Genomic DNA, 22,208 nt, shown 5'->3' on the forward strand with positions numbered 1-22,208 from the left:
TAAAGTTTTGAGTTTTTATTAATGATTACCTGGTGTAGAAACCGAAGAACTGCTCGATCCTCCTCCATTACTACCTCCTTGTCCATTTACACCACCTCCATTGTTTTGGTTTGTGGTTCCACCATTTGGCCCGGCTGGGCCAGATGCTGTTTGTTGTACTCCTCCAGTAGTAGTCTCAGAGTTTTGAGTCCCTTCTGGTACTTTGGGTGTAGGTACAGCCGGTTCTGCAGGGGCTGGTCCTGTTCCAGCAACACCTCCGACACCAACACCAACTCCACCTGCTCCCCTTCCTTCTCCAGTTGAATCGGTACCTTGGCCTACAGCTCCAGCTCCTGCTTCAACTCCAACTCCACCTGCTCCACCAACACCTGCTACCAATCCACTTGGAACTGAATGGGTACCTTGGCCTACAGATGATACACCACCTTGGGCACCTGTTTCTCCTGTAAGCCCATTTCTTCCAGGTTCTGAAACACCGGCACCACCGGGTACACCAGTACCGGCAGTACCAGGAGCACCATCATTACCAGATTGACCGCCGGCTGGAGTACCAACAGGACCCTGAGGTGTAGTACCATGACCACCGGTTCCAGCAGTACCAACAGTATCAGGAGTTCCAGGAACAACAGGACCCAGTTGTCCTCCTGCAGGAGCACCGTTTCCAGGTTGTTGACTGCCGGTTGTAGCACCACCTACTGGAAGTGGAACAGCAGCAGTGGGAGCTCCGGGACCAGTGAGAGGATAATTCTGAGGAGCGGGAACAGGTGATTCTCCTTTAGGGAAATCAAGGTTTTGGTTACCAGGTAGAGGAGTAGCAGGAAGAACTGGAGTAGTAACAACGCCGCCCTCGGGAGTTCCAGTAGGTGGAGTATTGGCTGAAAGTGTAGCAAAAACTTCATCAACCTTAGCACCAAGGTCAGCGCCATCAGGAAGCTTTACCCATTTGTTATTTTCGCCAGGGCAGTAGAAAACCTTCTCCCCTTCAGTCTTATCTCCGGGACCAGTGCCTTTGCCTCCCTCAGTACCATTGGGGTCAGTTTCTCCTTTATTAGTTTCATCCTTATTACCTTCACCATTACCGTTGTCACCATCGCCCTTGTTGTGAAGGCAAAGCTCGACAAGCAGAAGATGAGGAGACTCGCCCTTGAAGTAACCGGCAGCGTAGTCAAGGAGACCAGGTTCAACACCATCAAGAGTAGTGTCTCCCAAAGTAAAACCTTCTACGTCCAAAGGAAGGTCCTTCTCGCCCTTGTGAATGAATTTTAAGTATCCATCCTTAGGTACGTTGTCGGCTTTATCCAAAACGACGTTCAAGTTGCCATGGGTGTAACTATCACGTTTGGAAAAATCAAGGCGGACTTTTTCATCAGAACCCATGCCTCCAAGTCCCCTAAGATGAGAGGAAACCTTGTCGACAACAGCCTTGAATTTGTCAGATAGGTTAAAGGGCAAAAATGTGACACCAAAAGCAACAGCTACAACGAAAACCAGAATCAAAAAAAGCTTGATACACTTGTTCATTGCCATTTTATTTAAGCGGTTTTATGATATAATAATATACAAGATAAATAACTTGATGGAATCTTTAAAGCAACGAGGTGCTCCACGATAATACACGTGCTTAAAGATGCCATATTCATTATGTACAAGAATAATCGTGAAAAACGAGAAGATCATAGTCTACAGAAATTAGTTGAGCTGACACATTTTAAATGTGTGCTGCCTTTCAGATTTTATTGCGATTAGAATCCGATGGGGAATCGTGATTATTTTTGGAACCATTTAGATGTATAAATTTATACTCTTGATTCATTTTTATTATTTTCAAAAAATCTCCAGCTAATTTTTTGGTAAAAAAACTCGATTTTTAAAAAATTCTAATTTACATTGAAAATTTTCCACTAATGCCATTACAAACCACTGTTTTTAATTTTTTAATTTGTTTTAATTGAGTGAGACTGTTATATTTGTTTTGATCTGTTTCTTTGTTTATTTTATTTATTCAATTATCTCCTCTGGGTTATGTTCTTTGGTCCCCTGATGATGTTCGTGTGATTGCCATTCTCTCTTGTTATTATTTCTTGTATATCCCACCTCCTGTTTTCATATTCAGTTTCATCTTCAGTTTCATCTGACTCCCTGTATGTTGCACTTTCCCATCTACTGAACGCTTTTTTGTTTCCCTTTTCATCTTTTTTAGCCTTTTCTTCCTCCATAATTTCCTTGTCGATCCTTTTACTTAATCTTTTAATGTTTTGAACTTTTGTAGCCTGTTCGTAAATAGCTTCGTTAAACCTTGGTCTTGCCACACCTTTGTAATAACCGTCATGGTATCTAAAGAACAAATGGAACTTTTTCCTCCTTGGAGTAACCAAGGTCAATTCAATAGCAATGAAGTTACCCTCTGAAACTACTAATCTTACTCTAACACACTTTACAGTTTCGCTCCTCCATATCATTAAACTTCCTAAAGTTATCTCCTCAACGAACGATTCATCTGCTGGAATTATAATAACCACGGGAACTTTCAGTAGCTTGTCAACCAACACGGTGTAATGTTTCGTACTGTCATCCAACTCGAGTACGTCTAGTGGAAATCCTTCTTTCCTAAACTCACCATTTGGATCGTCATCATTTCTAACGTCTCTGGAATCAACATGTTGAAGTGCAGACCGATATCCTCCATCAAACTGTGACGATTGAGAACTATCTGGTCTTCTAGAATCTGCACCTCCTGAACCCCCTCCACTAGCTTGACTTCCATCACTTTGACCACCAGAATGTCTTGTTCCTGCTGGAGTTGTCTTTGAAGCGGAATCCCCTTGAGTTCCTCTTGCTTGTCCCAGTAAAGATTTTCTAAGAATGCTTCTGACAACAGATGATTGTTCTGGATTCACTTGTGGCCTAGGTTGTGCAGTTTTATCTCTAGATCGCTCTGTATCTTCTGTTTCTTCAACATCGGAGTTGACATTCAGTATAAAAGATTCTGCGTCGTCATTGTCATCTTCATATTCAGGATCTTCTTCAGGAAAATCTAAACCTTGAGATTGGCGCGGTCGTTTATATACTGGAACATAATTATTACCGTGAGCGGTTGGCCGAGTTCTACCTGAATTTTCAGGCCCTAACCCTGTCCGATCACCACGTGCATTTTCTGGAATATAATGGGTCGGAGCGGTTTGTAATCTCCTTTTCCCTCCAACACCGCTTACTGGTGGTTGTTGGCTTATTGGTCCTACTGGAGTTGTTGGTGGTCTGTAAATTGGCGCACGAACTAAAGGTCGTTGGGAACCAACTGGTCTTTGCTGAACTGGAGGGGTGGAACCTGCGCCGGTATCTGGTCCTCCAGTTGTTTTCTCAGTTTGTTCTGTTACCAAAAAATTATCACCATCTTCATCATCACTACTCTGATTATCTTCTCCATTTGAATTATCACCATATCTGCCTTGTTGCTGAGTTGAACCAATATTCTGAGTCTGTGTATTTGGTGTTCCTGTATTTTGGCCAGGTTGATAATAACCTTGAGAATATCCTGTTTGAGGTTGTTGACGTTGTCCATGTCCAAATTGTCCTTGAGGTGGTTGATTTTGATTAGGTCCATAATAACCCTGTGAAAATTGAGGTTGAGTTGGTTGTTGTTGAGTAGGTTGATAGTAACCTTGAGTTTGCTGTTGTTGAGGAGGACCATAATAACCTTGAGGTTGTTGAGTAGGTTGTCCCTGAGAATATGGAATTTGTCCCTGTTGAGCCTGATTTTGTTGAGGCTGATTAGGTCCATAGTACCCCTGATGATATTGATTTTGAGGTTGTTGTTGTTGAGGAGGAGGAGGCTGATAATAACCCTGCCCAGGTTGGGATTGCTGAGGTTGCAAAGGTTGATTGGGTCCATAATAACCTTGAGAATATTGGCCCTGATTTGGTTGAGTTGGTTGATTAGTTTGATAATTACCCTGTCCAAATTGTCCTTGATGTGATTGTTGGCCTGAGTTATATGGATCTTGTTCTTGTAACATAGATAGAAAATAACCCTGACCTTGATCACCTTGTCCTTGGAATGGTTGTCCTTGAGTAAATTGTCCTTGTTGTTGAGGTTGGAAAGGTTGATTAGGCCCATAATAACCTGTACCTTGTTGAGGTTGAAAACCTTGACTCGGCCCATACTGCCCAAGATTTTGTTGAGTTTGCTGACTTGGTTGATAATAACCTTGGGAAAATTGAGTTTGTGAAGGTTGAAATTGCCCCTGCCCAAATTGTCCTTGAGGTTGTTGAGCTTGAGGAGGCTGATATTGAAATTGCCCAGGTTGAGGTTGAGGTTGTGGTGGATAACCAGGTTGTGTTTGTTGTTGTGTTGTCCCATCATACCCCTGTCCAAATTGACCTTGTGTAGATTGTTGACCCAAGTTATATTCATTTTGGTCTTCTAGCATCGATAAAAAATAACCTTGATTTTGACTAGTTTGTCCCTGAGGTTGTTGATTAGGTCCATAAAAACCCTGGCCAAATTGAGGTTGAGTTTGTTGTTGTTGGGTAGGTTGATAATAACCTTGAGTTTGTTGAGTGGGTTGAACATGAGGTTGTTGAGTAGGTCCATAGTAACCTTGAGAATGTGGAAATTGAGGTTGAGTTTGTTGTTGACCTGATGTAAATTGATCTTGTTCTTCTAGCATGGATAGGAAATAACCCTGGCCTTGATTACCTTGTCCTTGTGGATATTGATTTTGAGGTGGTTGTTGTTGAGGAGTCTGATACTGACCCTGTGTAAATTGTCCTTGTTGTTGTGGTTGTTGAGTAGGTCCATAATAACCTTGTGTCTGTTGAGTTTGTCCTTGTTGTTGTTGAGGTTGGAAAGGTTGAGTAGGCCCATAGTACCCAGGTCCTTGTTGAGTTGGTCCATATTGTCCTGTACCATGTTGTGGTTGTTGAGCATGCTGATAATAACCCTGAGAAAATTGACCTTGACTTTGTTGTCCCTGTCCAAATTGTCCTTGCTGTTGTTGAGCTTGAGGAGGCTGATATTGAAATTGCCCAGGTTGAGGTTGAGGTTGTGGAAATGGTTGAACCGTTTGTCCTGTATTTGGTCTCTTACGTGGTGGTTCCTCGTACTCGGATCTAGTTTCAGGATCACGTGGCATGAACACTGGGGCTCTAACCACTGGGGCCCTAACCGTTTGTGTACCAGTTAGAGAGCTTGGTCTAACAATAACGTTCTTTAAACCACCTTCAACTCCAAATTGAGGCCTTACACTGGGGGCGCTAGGATATCTGGGGGTTCTGCCATCACCCATAATGGCCGGTGAAAACGTTTGACCCGGAGTTGGAGTTTGATCACCACTGCTCCCAGTTCTACCACTTTCAATTGAACTTGTTAATGATCTAGAAGCCAGTTCAATTTCTTCCTGGCTAAAGTCAGATGTTACAACCTCTGGGATTTGCCCTATATCTATATAATCCTGAAACGGATTTGCATTTGAATAATCCCACGAAGATACCGTACTACTCACTGTGGAGTCACTAATGGCATGCATTCCTCCTGATCCTCCAGATTCTCTTGCCCTAGTGAGTTCACCTGATGAAAATAGACTTAACCCTGAAGCATCTCCAAATTGAGTGCCTGGTTGTGGAGTACTTGATGTTATCGCAACAATGGCCTTCGATGCTTGACCCGTTTGTCTGGATGTGGTGGTTACACTTGTAGTCGAACTCGTAACTGTTTTTGTTATCATATTAAGAAATTCATCTATACGAGTGTCACTTTCGGGAACTTCTGTAACAACATCAGTCTCTTGAATATCAAAAAGATCTGAGCCATCTGAATCGCTGTCATCAGTTGTTTTTTTACTATTGTCTTTGTTAGTAGGTGTTGAACTTGAAGTAGTTGATCCTGTTCTAGAGCCTTGCTCTGCTCTATTGTCTGTCTGGGAAGTTGGAAATCGTTGTTGCCCAATCCCCTGAATTATATTATAAGGTGTAATTCCGGATGGTCTTGGCGGCGGCGGTTGTATTAAAGTAGTCGGAAATGGTTGTGTTGGAACATGTGGAACTGGGGGAGCATGTCTTGGCCGCCCTGTTGGCCTAGGAGCAGTCTGCTGCGGCATTCTTAGAATTGGCTGAGTAGGATGTCTTGTAACTTGACCTGGGGTATAATGTGTACCATGTGACACAGCCTCAGTATGTTGTGGTATATAATGAGTTGGCTCAGATTGTCCTTGAGAATCATCTGTACCACCTACTCGAATAGTTACTTGTTTAGCAGCTTCTCTTTGTTTAGCAGTTTTTTGGGGGACCAATCCAATTTCACTAAAAGTTTCGACATGAAAACAACGAATAATACCCTCAGGGAAATGTTTAATTGGAGTTGGAGCCACCAGTTTTGACGGGGTAGGTAAGGGTGTGGCCGGCCTTGTGCCAAGTGGTAGTGGAACAAGCTCTGATACTCCATAATAAACAGGACTACTTGCTCTCTGATCTTGATCCTCTGTACCTTGATCGGTAGTTCCGGTTTGACTTGATCCACCAGGTTGAGTTCCGTGACTTGAATCCACGTCTCTTGTTCCTATTCTTCTATACCTATCAATTCCATCTGGTAAATAATCATCATCTCCATCGTCATCGTCGTCATCATCATCCATGAAATACTCTTTTCTATCCACCCTTCTTAGTTCCGGATAACATTTATAATAAATAGTATCTGCTGTTCCGTAATAAGTCTCGTATCTTACGTAAAGACGTTGTATTTTTGAATCTGTTTTTACAATTTCGATTTGAATGGCCTCCTCTTGATAATCATTTTTTGACCATAACTCATTATTTCTATAGTTAACTAAAGTTATTTTGAACCCTGGTCGTGGATACAACCTTGTTTTATTTTCTTCATTGATAAAGAAATTGTTCACCATAAGTCCAGCTGTATCAAATTCTTCTGTTAATTCCACACTGATTTCAGATTCTTTATAATCAAACTTCCAAGATATAATTTTATCTATTTTATTATATAATTCTTTGCTTACTGGTACCCATATACCTAAAAAGTACCTTAATCTTTTTACAGTATAAAAGCTCTTGAAGTGTTGGATCTGAAGCAGCGCCAGCTTAGCCTTCCCCTGATGTTTTGTAACCAACACATCTTGACACTCTTCCTTTTTTGATTGCTTAATCCACAATATTTCATCATTGCTCACTACTCCATACAACTCATTATTCTTTTTAACATTAAGAATAGTGCACAGGAGAGAGTTGTCGGATTTTTTCCTCAATATATATTGAACTGTGTTATAAATGCCCTTTACATCAAAGATAGCAAATCTTCCGCAATAAACTAAGACTTTAATTATGTAAATATAAATTATTAACGATTTCATTTCTTCATATACCAATAAAAAACAATTTGAGGGTATTTTGCTCTGTTACGTTATTGAATCACATAACCTCTGTATAATATGCTGAAATAGTCTCGAACTTTTCTTAACCACTCTCGACCTTATATCACTTATACTGCCAATTGTGTGTAATTAATTACTTAATCTGTCCTCGATTAACTAACTTTTTCATTATATATAAAAATAAATCAATTTGTTATTTCAGAATTTTTTCTTTTGATTTAATCTAAATCTTGTCGATTTTTCCGAATGCAGTTTTAGATAAAACGCATTCGTGAATTATTTTATAAAATACAATCAAATGATCTTAATATTCAAATAAAACAATTTATATACCATTATACGTTATATTTTATTCACTGACACTGATTACAATAATCCTAATTTACACAAGATTAAATGATGAATTTAAAAAACATCCCGGTAAACATAAATTACAAATTTAATTGAAATCTTCTGGTTTAGATCTTTGAAATAAATCATATATTAGCGATATCTCGTTTGGTATTCGACTAATATATCTGTATATGTTCTTTTTTATACTTGGGGTTGAGTGATAAAGATCTAATAATGCATTGAATTAAATATTTAAAAAATGTATATTTAGCAGAGCATTAATGTGAATCATGCGTTTTAACCAATATTTGAATAGCGCTTTTTAATGTCTCTCTTTCGCTATTAAATTTGAATTTATTGTAATAATGTCCATATCGATTTTAATTGTTTACACACTTTGATGTGTACAACAAATATATGCCAACGTGACCAGGTTTTAAATTTCCTAAATATATACATATATTCAGCATGTTGTATATACATATCTGGATATCCATTATAATTTTTTAATCGTAAATCATGTCAGAATATGCTCCTTTATTTATGCATTTTGGGGAATCGTCCCATAAAAACTTTAGAAAAATACGAATTATCAAATTAATATGAATATTATGAATTGTACAAAATTAAGGTAATTTGTTGGTTAGACACACAACACCTGGTAGTTGCTTTCCTTCAAGAAGTTCCAGTGATGCACCTCCGCCTGTAGAAACGTGGCTCAATTTAGACGCTTTCCCTGTAGATTCCGCCAGTGAAGCTGTATCTCCACCTCCGATGATTGTGGTTGCTCCATTTTCAGTTGCCTTTACTACGAAATCGAGCACTTCGTTACTTCCCTTTGAGAAGTTTGGAAATTCGAAAACTCCCAGTGGTCCGTTCCACACTATAGTCTTTGCTGTTAACACTGATTCTTCGAACTTTTGGATCGATCTTGGCCCACAATCTAGTCCCATCCAACCTTCAGGCACTCCCTCAGTCTCTGAGGCTAGTTTAATTGGTCCATCGTTTGAGAACATTGTTGTTACAACGAAATCACATGGGAGGAGAAATTTTACACCCTTTTCCTTTGCTTTTTCTACAATTTCTTTAACCAAATCAACACTATCACTGTCAAACAGAGACTTTCCAATTGGCATTCCGTCAAGTACTTTCTTGAAGGTATAGGCCATTCCTCCTCCTATAATTAGTACATCGATTTTTTCCAGTAAGGCCAAAATAAGCTTCACCTTATCCTTCACCTTTGCTCCTCCCAGTATTGCCAAGAACGGTCTCTGTGGGTTTTCTAGTGCCTTTGAGAAATAGTCCAACTCCTTCTTCATCAAGAAGCCTGCTACTCTCAGTGGTAAATTGACTCCTACTATTGAGCTGTGTGCTCTGTGTGCTGTACCAAATGCGTCGTTTACGTACACGTCACCCAGCTTTGTTAGTGAGTCACGGAACTTTTGGATTTTCTCATCACTCAACTTCTGACCGTCTAATTCTCCCTCCTCTTCTGGGTGGAACCTAAGGTTTTCTAAGAGAACCACAGATCCTTTTGTCAGGTTACTACACGTTTTTTCTACCTCTGGTCCAACGCAGTCGCTTAAGAAATTTACTTCCATTCCTAGTAATGATGAGAGCGGTCCAACAACTTGTTTTAGTGAGAGTTTATCAACTACCCTTCCGTCTGGCCTTCCACAGTGAGACATTAAAATCACTGAGTGGACGTCATTTTCAAGTAAAAACTTGATCGTTGGGATTGTTGCCTTTACTCTGGTCAGATCCTTAACAACTCCAGACTTCAATGGTACATTATAGTCCACTCTCATGAGTACCCTTTTACCCGGCAGCTATTAGAATCATTAATTCTCAGATTTATAAAATATATAATTAATGTGAATATAGATTCATTAATAATTATTACTATACTATTTACTTAACATATTTTATTTATTAATTAATCATTAAACTGTTTTATACAGAGATATTGTATAAAATACCTTGTCAGCTACATCTTTGAGACCTAATTTAGATGAAAGTAGAAAATCCATCTTCAAACGTTTAATCAATTGCAAGAAATACACTACTATTGAATATTATAAAAAATTGTTTACACTGAATATAAATAGTGACCATGGAATCCTGGATCTAATAATTATGGGTAGCCAAATCTGCTCAAGTAACTGAAATTAAAAAGGAAATATCAAACAATAATAGAATAAATAATACAAAACAAATATGATCTAGTAAATTAAGGTCGTTTAAGCCAAAAGAGCGTATTTACGTTTCGGTAGGTTTTCTGCTCTTTTACGTTCCTTAATTGTCTTCATTGTCAATTGTTTTGTTGTTAAACCTTTACGTTTAGCTCTTGTAAGTTTTGGTCTCAGGTTAAGTGGAGTTTTTGAAAGTTTTTTGTACTTCTTTCTTGCCTCCTCTTTCTTTCTTTGGTTATAAACTGTCAGTACCTTTGCCACTGCCTTACGAACTAGAGTGATTTTCGAGAGTTTTGATGTGCCAGTTGCAGTTACTTTTGAGACTCTGAATGTTGCAAGCTCCTGCTTGAGGTCATCCAGAAGTTTCAGGAGCTCTGCATCCGATTTATCTCTCAATTCAAAAACTCTCAACTTTTCCTACAAAATTTATTATACCAATGAAATAATATAATAGATACTCTAATACCTAATTAAAATAAATAAAAAATACCATTACGATTAAGGTTTAGATTATTTTAATAAAACTGGAAATAACTGTAAAGTTATGTAGGGTCCACTTAGAAAAACTATGACCGGATTTTAACCCAAATATTATTCGTGGGATTCCTTAAATAAATATTAATATTATATAGTTTTTATTAAACAAATCTTGTGAAGTTCCAAACCCCATTCCAAATAAACTCTAGAATTTTTGTATATATTTTATAAATATTTTAATTTCTTAGTTTAATAAACTTTTTAACATTATTTATTACTATTTCCATATCTCCTTGCTTTTTATTATATAATTTCTAGAGTTATTAATACCCTAAATAGTTTAATTAATTCTTATTTATTTATTTATTTATCTATGATTTTAATAGTTTATATTATATATTATGTTGATGTGTAAGTTATAAATGAAATTGAAATGAAATTAAGGGTTCACAATCCTCGATTGTTCAGCGAGTATAGATGACATCATTTGCGGAACTTTCATTCTTTTATTTAAAATCTCATGGCTGACTCCAAGACCTTGGCCTCCTCTACTAGTGTCAAACTCTTTTCTAAAAGCGTCACGCCACTGGTATCCGTTTAAGCCTCTAGCTAGTCTTCTAGTATCATCGATACTAGTGCCTGGGTCAGCATCTACTCTTATTACTCTTCCATCTATTATACAGCCTTTGAACATCTTAACTGCTCTTTTAGCAGATTTGACATCTTTATACACAACAAAGGCGAATCCACATGGACTTTTCTTTATACTGTTCAGCCCCAAAACTATCCTATCAATCTCTCCTGCCGCTTGTAACACCTATTAAATAAAATTAACTCGTTTAACTAGAAAATATATAATAATAATATTTTACTTCGTGAATTCGTTCTTCGGGTGTCGAAAATGCTAGATTTCCAACGTAAACGGTGGATGAATTTGCGATTTTTTCCTTCCATTCCTCAATACTAGAACAAGACTTCTTATCCCAGTAAACCCTCTCATTTGATATTCTATCATAAAGTTCAGACATAATATAAAAGATTAAAATTTTATAAATTATGATTTTAATATAAAATATTAATTATAATTTTTAAATAAATCTTGGGTTCCAAACTCTATTAATAATATTTATATACTAATAATTTTTAAAAACTCTATTATTTATGGTAGAAGTTTATATAAATAACAGAAGAAATTCTGACTTAGAATCGCAATTGGCTCTTAATTGGAATTTGGATTTACCAAATAACCCAAATTTATGTGATGATATTTTACTTGAACTTGAACGTGCAGTCTCAAAACTAGGTATTTAGCATAACTCTTATTGTTTTTAGAGGAATCTAATGAATTTATCAATAAATCTCTCCAGGTAACCTCATTCTCACCTTATCTTCCTTAGGAATCTTTTGATCAGGAGCTTTTTGACGCTGTTGAGGAGAACAAGCTCGTGATTCGGAGGAAGAAATTCCAAATTGAACAGGTGAAGGACCACATTGATAATCTAAAATGTTCCAAAAATTGTAATTCATAATTTCACTCCACACTTATTTCACACATTTCAACAATTATATCACGTGTAAACAGAGTTAATATATTTAATTGAATGAATTTATGTAATAGTATGTCAATTGTATTGTTTCGTCCCTCACAACTAATCCTATTTGCTCAGCAAGGTTAAGCTTAACTTGTGCGAGTGTTGTTGATATGTTTGCTTCCTTTGAGTATTTGATTAAATCTGTGGGTCCTGAGTTTAATATCCCAATTAGATCACTACAAAACTCCTCTTCACTAATCTTTTCATGGTTTTTTGTTATCAGATATACATTTCCTACCTTGTTTAACTTACATAAGTAATCTTTTTCTAGTCTGTTGACGTACTTCACAAGCTGAGATGGTGATAACAGGTCCGTTAACATGAGTCTATTAGCTGCTACATAAAATTCATGTAACAAAATAGACTCGTTTTTACTTAAAAGTAGTGATAAAATTTTCTTTAGCTGGTTTAATACTTCCTGATCACTGTCTGAGTCACTGTTTGTGCAACTGTTTGAAGGAATGTTTGAGTTATCTTGATTATCTGATTGGGAAAATACTTCAACACCCAGACTCTTAAAAACTCTATCAATTGTTGCGTTAAACCCTTCCTGGTCGTATTTCGTTACTTTTACCAGAACTTCCTTGACCAATTTACATTTATTCTTCAAGGCGCTGAGTTCAGTAGTTGCTGTGCAAAGATCTTCACATTCCTCAATCTTCTCACGCTGAATTTCTAAAACTCTCGAGATTCCTGGTACTGATAATGTATTTGAATCTGGTGATTCAACACTTGTCTCCACTGTTCTTGGTGAGTTCAGTACTGTTGTTGTCTCGTTAAGCTTAACTACTCTCAACAGCTCAGAATATAACTTATTATTATCCGAACAGGATATAAAGTACCGAATTGACCCACACTGTAGCATTATATACTCCTTGAAAAAGCTGTTTGAAATTTTGACGCTAGTGATGGAAGACACGAAGATCGTCTTCGGCTTATTATTTGTGTAGTTGAATGTGAGTCTGAAAGTAGTCAAGAGCCCATTTGTACATGAATAAAACCTCCTCAACACTCCTATTGCAACTTTTAGGTCTTCCAACTTCAAAACCGTCTCCTCAACCAATTTTGTCATTTTAAAACTCGAATTTCCAATTATTTACGAAATTTAGAACATGACGGTGAAGAACATCATTAGGAACGTGTAGGAAATATACAGCTGTAGGAAGAAATAGAAGACTTCAAATGCCAAAACAAACGAAAATAAATATGCCGGTACCCCTCCACTAAGGTTTGCCAGTACCAACTTCATAATCTCACCGAATACACAAAATGCTAACAACGGTCTCGCTGCCTAAAAACATACGTATTCCCCATATATATGTAAATATTTATAATTAAGCTTACTTGAAATGTTGTTCTGGCCATATAAATAAAGAAGAATCTGTAGCTTAGAAGGTATTTTGCTGTGAATTTAACTATTGACACTGGGTTTACATAATGTGTGAATAGAGGATTTAGTCCCAAACAGTTACGAAACTTCACGTCTTCCTTTAGGTGAGATTCGTATGGTCTCGGTAGTGTGGTCAGTGAGTTCGGGTCATATGCGTATTTAGAAGGGGCGGACGATGATGACAACAACCTACGTGATGATTCCCTATAGTTCTTCCACGTATTGTTCAGCTCAAAATTTTTACCACTGCTAAAGTTGCGATTACAAAGATCAATTTTACCCTAAAAATTGTTAAATACGATAAATATAAATGTTTTACCTTAATTGAAAAAAACGGGTCATAAATTTTAGTGTTTATGTTTATCTTGCGGTTTATGAAAGAACGGAAATACATTCCAGTAAAATCATAAATTGACCTCATTTCAAATTTCTAGCATAGTTTATAAATAGAATGCTAAAAGAAGGTCTAATATAAATTCATATACTCAATATGTGTGGTTAATTTAAGTCAGGCTTTATAAAATAAAACAATGAGTTTATTCTAAATTAAACTAATTTAAAATCATTTGAAATATCAAGATTTTAATACATATGTTTACATGGAATTATCAAGTAAAACATATTTACATCAAACCATAAATCCAACACATATCCAAATAAACATTAATCTTCCACTACTTAATTTATTTATTAACATTTATTATATTTATAGGATGTTTATACTCTTTTTAATTAATTTTTAATATAACTATTTTTTAAATTATTATTTTATACATTTCAATATTTTATAATTTTTTAAATCTAACTTGTATATTATAGCAATTTTATAAATTATGTTTGAAACTTTAAGATTCCCATATTATGAAGTTAGTTCTTCATCTAATAAATTGTATCATACTTTATCTTTTTTTAAATGATTATAAATTTGGCATTTTTTGTTTTCGTTCACACATCGCTCAACCTTCAATTAATTTCACAAAAAATTATAACATTTCAGACTCATGTGATCATGAATTAAATAATGTTATACCGTATTCTTCCTATAGACTACTATTAAGTCCGTCAGAAGATGTGTTAACTGAGACTAAGGAGTGGATTCTAACTAAAGATGAAGATGATTTAGCATCTTCTGCACACTTTGATGTAAATTTTAATGATTTATATTCGTTCAAGGGTCGGTCTAAACAAGGAGTACTTTTAGAAGTAAAGGATGCATCCATTTGTCTTGTAGATAGGATACTTTTCGACAAAGTATCATTTTCAGTTAATACAGGTGAATGCGTAGGAATTATAGGAAACAATGGAGTGGGAAAATCCTCGATGTTTGATTCAATTTATGAAAGACTGTCGACAAATTCATGTACAAGTAGGAAAAGTGGACTAGATAAACCACAAATGTCAGTTTCAATGGATATTACATTTAATATCAAGGATGAAGAAACGGCTAATAATATCTCAAATAACAAATATCTATATTCCTTTGTGTCCAAGCTAATGGAGCTTGAGAATTTAAACGAGTCACAACTTATTAAAGTGTACAATAGCTTTGAATATACTGAAAGTGATGGAGTGTTTTCTGGATATAATCTCTCAGGCGTAGGATACATGAGGCAAAACTATACACTGGATCTGAACCCGGAATCCACAGTGTCTGAACTCATCTCAAGTGTATTTGAATCTTATAACCTGTGTAACAATGTTATGAATTATATTGAGAAGAATTTAAGCTTCTTTAACAGTTTGATGTTGGAGAAATCCTCAAATGGATCTACGGGAACTGAGACTGCTAATAAAATCGCAGGTGATATTTTATCGCTGTACAACAATGAAAGGAACCTTATAACACAAAAATTCAGAGAAATGAAATCTTTAATTAAGAAACTAGTCTCAATATTTGGAATGGAATCAGTAATCGGGTCAACAGTTAACACTCTTAGTGGAGGTTTTAAGATGAGGCTATATCTATTCATACTGTTGTTGCATTCTCCAAGCTTACTGTTACTTGATGAACCTACAAATAACCTGGACACAACCACAGTTAAGTTTCTTATAGATACATTGAAATATTTGATGAAGAATTCTAATTTGTCAGTACTGGTTGTAAGTCATGATACATTTTTGCTGAACTCAATTTGTACATCAATTTTCCAAATGCCAGGTGATGGTACAATAACACCATTCAAAGGTATATTCAAATAGTTATACATATATTATGTATATATATAAATAAAAATATAATTAGGGAACTTTGATGAGTTTGTACAAAAGGGTACAAATGAGAAAAATGTGAGAAACGCAAGAATAGAACGTCTGAGGAAGAATATAGCTATTTTGAATAGAGACATTCAGGAGTTGAAAGCTAATAAGAAAGGATCACTAAACGCATTAAAGGTTACGATTTCACAAAAACAGGAAATGTTGAATAAATATCAGGAGGAGCTTGATGAACTGGTGGGTTCCCCAATTTCAAAGTATACCAAAACTTATAATAGAGTACTATTCAACATAAATGAAAACGCAAGAAATATAAAAGAAGATAGTCCAGAAAACACTTTCAACGCGATATTCCAGAAAATATTGAGGAAAAACCCGTTATTGAACACAGGTCAGATGCTTAACACTTTCGGACCATTATTCAAGCTAATTAATGTTACACTGGATACACATACTGGGAAAAGAATCTTTGATAATCTCAATTTGACAATTCGTCCATCTGACCGCATAGTACTACTGGGTGAAAACGGTATTGGGAAGACGACTCTTTTGAAACTACTATTTAAATCCCAGGCAACCTTTAAAAATAACCCAGTATTGGCCCAAATTAGCTCCATTGACAAGAAACTACTCTACCAGTCTATAAATAACGATATAAACACAGTTATAGACAAGGGAATAGATAGGGTAATGAGTAAAATGGACAAGAGTTGGAAGTTATTTGAGCAGATAAACCAGGTGAACAGGGACATGACAAACTCTCAGGACTCAGTATATAATTTGGAAGACATAGAGTATAGAATTTTGGTAAACGAACCTTTTAAATTCAATTTAGTGGACGGACTAATGAGCGTCAATACTGCAAAACTATCTTACTACTCTCAAAACTGTTCAAATATTCTAAACTATGACAAAACAGTGTATAACCTTCTTAGGGATTATGTGGGAGATGAAGTTGAGCAAAATGCACTAGCAGAGTATTTGGGTTGTTTCCATTTAGCAGATTACATGGACTCTTGTGTTTCAAATTTGTCATTTGGTGAAAGGTCAAGACTCCTTCTATCGTTGCTTCTTATTAACAAGGCGCACTTTCTCCTGATGGATGAACCCACAAATCACCTGGACTTATTCATGAAAAAACTCCTAAAGCTCATTGTTAATGGGATTTATAAGGGCGGTTTCATGATAGCAACTCACGACTTGGACTTTATAAGGGACTTAAACACCGTTAACTCATTCATTTATATATATTCCAAGGACAAGGTTTTCAGGTTCAGTGATAAATTTGGGCCTGAATATCTTTGTTTCAAGTCCCAGTTCCCTGATGCAAAGAGTCCACAAGTTTTGGATTTCCTTACACAGTGCTCTGGTGTTAAAAAATATTCTGAAATAACCATCAACACATTCAATGAAGAGCCTGAAGAGGAGAAAAAGGTGCTTAATAAGAAAAAGAAGATCCATCCGCCCAAAAATCCAAACGACAGGTCGAGAATTAAGAATATCAAGAGATGGAATTAAAATTTTAATAGCATAAATATACATGTTATATTTGTAGAATTTATTATTTAATTAAATATGGGAAAATGGAGTAATGTGGATTACAACATTCTTGATGTGTATGTCATGGCATAGAGATATTGGGTCACAAAAACTAAACATTGGTTCATTTTAATATTTACACATGGGAATGATTTATTTATAGTTTTGATTTAATAATTTTTATTATTTATAAGTAGATAACATTTAATATTTGATTTGGATTGTGGTTATTTTTGTGGATTTTTACAGATCGTAATAAAATTTCATGTATTTTACACATCTTCGATTTTTACGGCTCTTTGTTCTTAATCAGCGGCTGTATATTGTATTATAAATTAAATATGAACTTGATCCTACTTTTATCACTCAATTTGCTATCGGTTCATGGATTTTTCTACACCCTCTATCCCCTAGTGGCTATTAAGTCAAATAATAGGGTAAAGCTATATTGTCCCTGGAATCAGCATACTGATGCCAACTTAACGTGTAGATTTAATAAAGATGTTATGGGTTACTATCCGCTTCCCTCAACCGATAATACCACACCACTTGTAACTTCAAAATTTCTAAACCCATCACTACAAACTCCATTCACCCGAGATTATTGCAATTCGTTAAAGGATGGATGGTCTGCCAAAAAGGGAACTGATAACGTTTGCAAGGATTTTGCGTTCTGTTTCAATGTTGCTGATAGCAAATGTGTTTGCTCATGCCAATCTGGTTTCTTCGGTAACCCATACAAAGCCTGTTACCAACACTGTTCTACTGATGATGACTGTTCAAGTCCTTTGGCTGTTTGCAAATTTGCTTCAAATACTAATGAAATGAAAAGATGTGTTTGCAAGGACAAATATGAAGGGAATGGAGTTATGTGTTACAAGAACCCATGCGGAGACGATAGAAGTTCCAAGTGTGGAGGTGTAGAGAACACAGTCTGTGTTCCAACAGGACCTGGTGATGATGATTATAAATGTGTTTGCCCGTCAGGCTACTACGTTAATCACGAGAAAACATGTGTTCCAGAAGTTACTGTAACTAAGAGCAGTGTCATCACTCTAGTTGTTAAAAACGTCCCTGACGGTAGCAGAGTTGAAGCCGGAGAGTGCCTTTCTTTCACTCTGAACGACGGGAGCAAGAGTGTGTTTTTCCACAAAAACTCTGGAGACTCCGTGTACGTAAAGAAACCGATCAAAAATGACGGGAAATTTTCGATATTCTTTATAGTCACTGACGAAGTCACAGCATTTTCAAGCGTAACTTCTTCTGGAGCTGGACTCACAAAGCTCTATTCTATGTCCAGTACCTTCATTGGATGTAAATTCGGCCACGTTAAAGTTTATGATCCCAAAGGCAGAGAGATTTCTGGATACGAAGATTTGAAACAGTCTAAAAAGTTAAAATTGGCAGCCTCTGGAGGTCAGGCTGCAGCTCCAACACCTCCAGGACAAAAAGGACCTGGAGCACACCCCAGAACTGGAGGAGCACCTCGTACTCAAGCAGTAACGGTATCTTCGGAGCTATCGGATCCCTTATCTACTCTAGAATTATTATCGGCTCCAGTTGCGGCTGCCGTTAAAGCTAAGCCTGAAGTAGAAGTCCATGTAAGAGAATTGAAAGCAGACGAATTAGCAGGAGGTTTATCATCAAGTGATGTAGCTCAAAGACAAGCGGCTCTACAATCGGGAAGTTCCTCCTCTTCTGGTGTTGGTTCAAGCGTATTGCAAGCTTCATCAACTGTACAAACGGTAAACGAACTTTAAGATTTTGTGCTCAAGTTTAAAGATACATTTCAACAATTTTGAAAAAGATTAACTAATTGTAAAGTTTAAGTTTTAAAGCTCAAATATGTGAATTAGAAGTAATAAATTAGTGATAAGGAAATGTTATAAGGTATGAGTATTCTACGTTGGAGGGTTTTCATCAAACAATTATTAACAATTATTCATTTATATTAAATTTAATAATGTTTTAAATTATATAATTAATTTTTAAACATATATGTATAAAACTGGATTAAAATATGGAGACCCATGCTCCATTCGTTCATGTACATCCATATATGAAGAAAGGGCACAGTATCAAGGTGGATGTACTATCTCGTCAAGCCCAAGTTTCACCAATATTCATAAAACCACAGATTCTGCCCATTTCTGATCGATATGTTAGAGTTTATGACCCACTAATAAATAATTTGGAATCACGGTCAGATGAAAATTATATCATAGAGACTAAATTATACGATAAATATAAATCTATATTCAATAACATTTCAAGAGAATCATTAATTAACTATAGTATTAGAAAATCGGTAATTTAACGGTTTAAATAATGTTTTATAGGATGAGATAACGAAAGATACACCACTCTCGGAATCAAGCTCTAACACTTGCGACACCACATCTACAAATACAGAAACTACCAAGTCAGACTATGTAGAATCTTTGGATAATAACGAATTCAACAAAATTCTGGACTCTAATGAATTTATTTCATACCCATGGGTCTCCGTAGTACCACACATGGTTAAATCAATGTTTAAGTCCGTTATTAACGAGGAAGTATATATGTCAACATTATCAGAACACCCATTTACTGATTACACATATGATTCAATCAAAATATCTAAAATTGACGTCAAAACGCCAGAACAAATCTCTGAACCTGATGTGGTAAGATCACCAAATTATATATCCGAATCTAACCAAATGTCTGGACTAAGTGAAACTAGCCGTACTAATGGAGTATGTGAGCCTTCAAAAGGATTTTTGGTAAATGAAAAGTGTGTTAGAAGACTTTCCTCAGCTTTGACTTCATTTATTAAGGAGCTAGATTACTGGAATAATTTGGTGGCAGATTCATTGTCGAGAACAGGCTCTAGCAGACTAACTCTTAGTGAAGCAAGAGTATTCATTAACGATTACAGATACATTACTTTTGGCCTATTGAACTCTGAACTGTCAAATAGACTGGAGAATGAGATTAAGATAGCCGAACACTATTCTAATAAGGTTCGCCAGAAGTTATCATCTATTTTTGATAAGGAATCTGAGGAAAGTTGCTCAATTGATCTATCAGTTGCAGAAAACTTACTTAAGGAAGGCTCACTATTGACATTTTCAACTCCAGAGTTTATTTCACTGAGTCACCTTTTCTACAGTGTGGCATCACTGAGGAATCTGTTGGACGAGTCAATACTGCGGTCAGATATCACAAATTCTAACACATTGATTGAGGAATGTGATAATTCAGTGATCAAAATACCGGATTTAGAAAATGTAAAGTTACACCTGTCAAAGATAATGTGGCTCAATAACGCACAAAAATACTCACATAAGTCGGTAAACTATAAACTCGTTGTTGAATTGATTGATAATACACCAGAGGAATTAAAATCACATACACTGTACCAAAATTTAAAAAATAAAGTAGACATGGCTTTTAAACTTATTGAAAAATTAAAAGAACCGAAATTTAAATACTTAACGTCAACTGACGAATTAAGAATAAATAATCAAAATAAAGATAAAAATATCGAGAAAATTGTGGATAAAGATAAAATTATTGATAAAGAAAAAATTATGGAGAAGGATAGTGATTCGGAAGATGAGACTAGTGATGAGGAGGAGATTAGTGTTGAAAATGGAATTGAAATGAATAAAAAGTTGAAACCAGAGGAGTTGGAGGACATACATAATAACTATCAGGAAATTAATTTAATAATTCCATCGTTTAAAAACATAGAGCCAGCATATTTTATGTGGAAAAGATTTCAGAGGAGACTAAGAAAGGTGGAGGCGTTGATTTCCTCAGAAAATAGCGCAAACTGTACCATAGAATGTCTTGTACTGCTACAACAAGCGGAAACGCTGAAAGAATATATTGATATAGATAATGTTTTGGAGCCAATTAACTCGGATGTTGAGAACTCTCTCAAGTTTGAAAAGAAATGCAGAAACCTCTTGAACAGATTTAATAATTGGTCAATCACCAACGATTTTATCAAATTCAAAACCGAATGGAATTCCTTAAACAACTTTAGAAAAAATGCCACAGTTAATAAAAAGGACCTGCAAGATTTAATTAACCTCGTCAATTTATACAATAATCGAGAAACAGTAGAGTCAGATAACCAAGATTCTAAAACAGAAAATATTGTTAAAGATCAAGAGGACGAATTAGTATTGTTGAAGCCTAAAATTAAGCGTAGAAAATCAATGAAAAGGTTGGAGAAATCGCAATCGGAAAAGGGATCCGATTCTGTAGATGATGAAGACAAGGATAAATCAACCCTATCAACTAATCCACCAGAGATTACTAGAGAAAAAGTTGATTTCCAGGAGATAGTGGAACTGTTTAATGAGTTCTGGAAATTAAGAGTAAAAAATTGGCAAATTTTCAGGAATTTGGAAGAGATACACAACTCGTGTTTAGACCTAATAGATAAAGCCGAAAACATAATCAAGGATTTAAAGCAAGGATTAAGGTCAGAAGAAGTTTTTTCAAGTTTGATTTTAATCACAATTGAAACTCTGAAATTTGGAGCTAATCTACACCTGGATAAAAAATTACTAAACTCAGTAAAATACTGTTTGTGGATCAAAAAATTATACATTTCATTGAATAAACTTTACAATTTCTTAACATCAAATGAAAATGATAGTAATAGTGAATTAGAAATTAAGGCAGATAAAGTTTATACTAATCGTGAAATGAATATTGAAGCTGATGAATCTAGCAGTAAGTCAGATGAAGTGTCAATACCATCAGAAGAATCCAATTCAGATTCTGAAGATGTGGAAATTGAACATGAAAATAATCAGCTAAAGGTATTTGTAAGAAGGTTTAAAAGTCTTGGAGAAGAATTTGATAAGGATTCCATGGAAGAATTCGTTGACTCCACACACCCAATCTCATTTTATATTAACATAACACAAGAACAATTCAATAAAGTAAACTCAACAATTAATAAAATAACACACACTAATGATAATTATGAAAAATTGCTGGAATCTCAAAAAATATTCACATTAACAGAAGAAGATTTCATACGAGAGTTCACAACACAACAATATGTTTAAACTCTATTAATATA

The 22,208-nt window shown here is 35.7% G+C and overlaps 10 protein-coding genes across 10 annotated transcripts, besides 6 other annotated features; 3 read left to right on the top strand and 7 right to left on the bottom strand.

Moving 5' to 3' along the window:
* Positions 1-18: 18 nt before the first annotated feature.
* On the bottom strand, positions 19-1,527 carry TA16095 (uncharacterized protein; the record flags this gene model as incomplete). The annotated part of the gene is made up of 1 exon (XM_948713.1): positions 19-1,527. One exon carries the CDS (start codon positions 1,525-1,527, stop codon positions 19-21), a length of 1,509 nt encoding a protein of 502 aa, XP_953806.1.
* Positions 1,450-1,509: a sequence feature (1 probable transmembrane helix predicted for TA16095 by TMHMM2.0 at aa 7-26).
* Positions 1,528-2,006: 479 nt separating the features above from the next.
* On the bottom strand, positions 2,007-7,358 carry TA16090 (glutenin, putative; the record flags this gene model as incomplete). Its single annotated transcript, XM_948714.1, has 1 exon — positions 2,007-7,358. The coding sequence occupies one exon, from the start codon at positions 7,356-7,358 to the stop codon at positions 2,007-2,009; it is 5,352 nt and encodes a 1,783-aa protein (XP_953807.1).
* A 980-nt stretch (positions 7,359-8,338) lies between these two features.
* Positions 8,339-9,742, bottom strand: TA06655 (phosphoglycerate kinase (PGK1); the record flags this gene model as incomplete). The annotated part of the gene is made up of 2 exons (XM_948715.1): positions 8,339-9,541; positions 9,692-9,742. The coding sequence occupies 2 exons, from the start codon at positions 9,740-9,742 to the stop codon at positions 8,339-8,341; spliced, it is 1,254 nt and encodes a 417-aa protein (XP_953808.1).
* A 210-nt stretch (positions 9,743-9,952) lies between these two features.
* On the bottom strand, positions 9,953-10,668 carry TA06650 (60S ribosomal protein L35, putative; the record flags this gene model as incomplete). The annotated part of the gene is made up of 3 exons (XM_948716.1): positions 9,953-10,321; positions 10,440-10,470; positions 10,640-10,668. The coding sequence occupies 3 exons, from the start codon at positions 10,666-10,668 to the stop codon at positions 9,953-9,955; spliced, it is 429 nt and encodes a 142-aa protein (XP_953809.1).
* A 152-nt stretch (positions 10,669-10,820) lies between these two features.
* TA06645 (RNA binding protein, putative) lies at positions 10,821-11,409 on the bottom strand (the record flags this gene model as incomplete). The annotated part of the gene is made up of 2 exons (XM_948717.1): positions 10,821-11,198; positions 11,254-11,409. The coding sequence occupies 2 exons, from the start codon at positions 11,407-11,409 to the stop codon at positions 10,821-10,823; spliced, it is 534 nt and encodes a 177-aa protein (XP_953810.1).
* Positions 11,410-11,974: 565 nt separating this feature from the next.
* TA06640 (uncharacterized protein) lies at positions 11,975-13,045 on the bottom strand (the record flags this gene model as incomplete). The annotated part of the gene is made up of 1 exon (XM_948718.1): positions 11,975-13,045. The coding sequence occupies one exon, from the start codon at positions 13,043-13,045 to the stop codon at positions 11,975-11,977; it is 1,071 nt and encodes a 356-aa protein (XP_953811.1).
* A 33-nt stretch (positions 13,046-13,078) lies between these two features.
* TA06630 (uncharacterized protein) lies at positions 13,079-13,784 on the bottom strand (the record flags this gene model as incomplete). The annotated part of the gene is made up of 3 exons (XM_948719.1): positions 13,079-13,264; positions 13,318-13,644; positions 13,683-13,784. The coding sequence occupies 3 exons, from the start codon at positions 13,782-13,784 to the stop codon at positions 13,079-13,081; spliced, it is 615 nt and encodes a 204-aa protein (XP_953812.1).
* Positions 13,088-13,156: a sequence feature (3 probable transmembrane helices predicted for TA06630 by TMHMM2.0 at aa 113-135, 148-170 and 180-202).
* Positions 13,184-13,252: a sequence feature (3 probable transmembrane helices predicted for TA06630 by TMHMM2.0 at aa 113-135, 148-170 and 180-202).
* Positions 13,342-13,410: a sequence feature (3 probable transmembrane helices predicted for TA06630 by TMHMM2.0 at aa 113-135, 148-170 and 180-202).
* Positions 13,785-14,224: 440 nt separating the features above from the next.
* Positions 14,225-17,095, top strand: TA06625 (ATP binding protein (maybe ABC transporter), putative; the record flags this gene model as incomplete). Its single annotated transcript, XM_948720.1, has 2 exons — positions 14,225-15,548; positions 15,606-17,095. The coding sequence occupies 2 exons, from the start codon at positions 14,225-14,227 to the stop codon at positions 17,093-17,095; spliced, it is 2,814 nt and encodes a 937-aa protein (XP_953813.1).
* A 362-nt stretch (positions 17,096-17,457) lies between these two features.
* Positions 17,458-17,505: a sequence feature (Signal peptide predicted for TA06620 by SignalP 2.0 HMM (Signal peptide probability 0.992, signal anchor probability 0.001) with cleavage site probability 0.936 between residues 16 and 17).
* On the top strand, positions 17,458-18,876 carry TA06620 (uncharacterized protein; the record flags this gene model as incomplete). The annotated part of the gene is made up of 1 exon (XM_948721.1): positions 17,458-18,876. One exon carries the CDS (start codon positions 17,458-17,460, stop codon positions 18,874-18,876), a length of 1,419 nt encoding a protein of 472 aa, XP_953814.1.
* Positions 17,470-17,538: a sequence feature (1 probable transmembrane helix predicted for TA06620 by TMHMM2.0 at aa 5-27).
* A 260-nt stretch (positions 18,877-19,136) lies between the features above and the next one.
* On the top strand, positions 19,137-22,194 carry TA06615 (uncharacterized protein; the record flags this gene model as incomplete). Its single annotated transcript, XM_948722.1, has 2 exons — positions 19,137-19,424; positions 19,456-22,194. The coding sequence occupies 2 exons, from the start codon at positions 19,137-19,139 to the stop codon at positions 22,192-22,194; spliced, it is 3,027 nt and encodes a 1,008-aa protein (XP_953815.1).
* Between the last annotated feature and the right edge of the window lie 14 nt (positions 22,195-22,208).

The sequence above is a fragment of the Theileria annulata genome, chromosome 1 (genome assembly GCF_000003225.4).
Source record: "Theileria annulata chromosome 1, complete sequence, *** SEQUENCING IN PROGRESS ***".
Lineage (NCBI taxonomy): Eukaryota > Apicomplexa > Aconoidasida > Piroplasmida > Theileriidae > Theileria > Theileria annulata.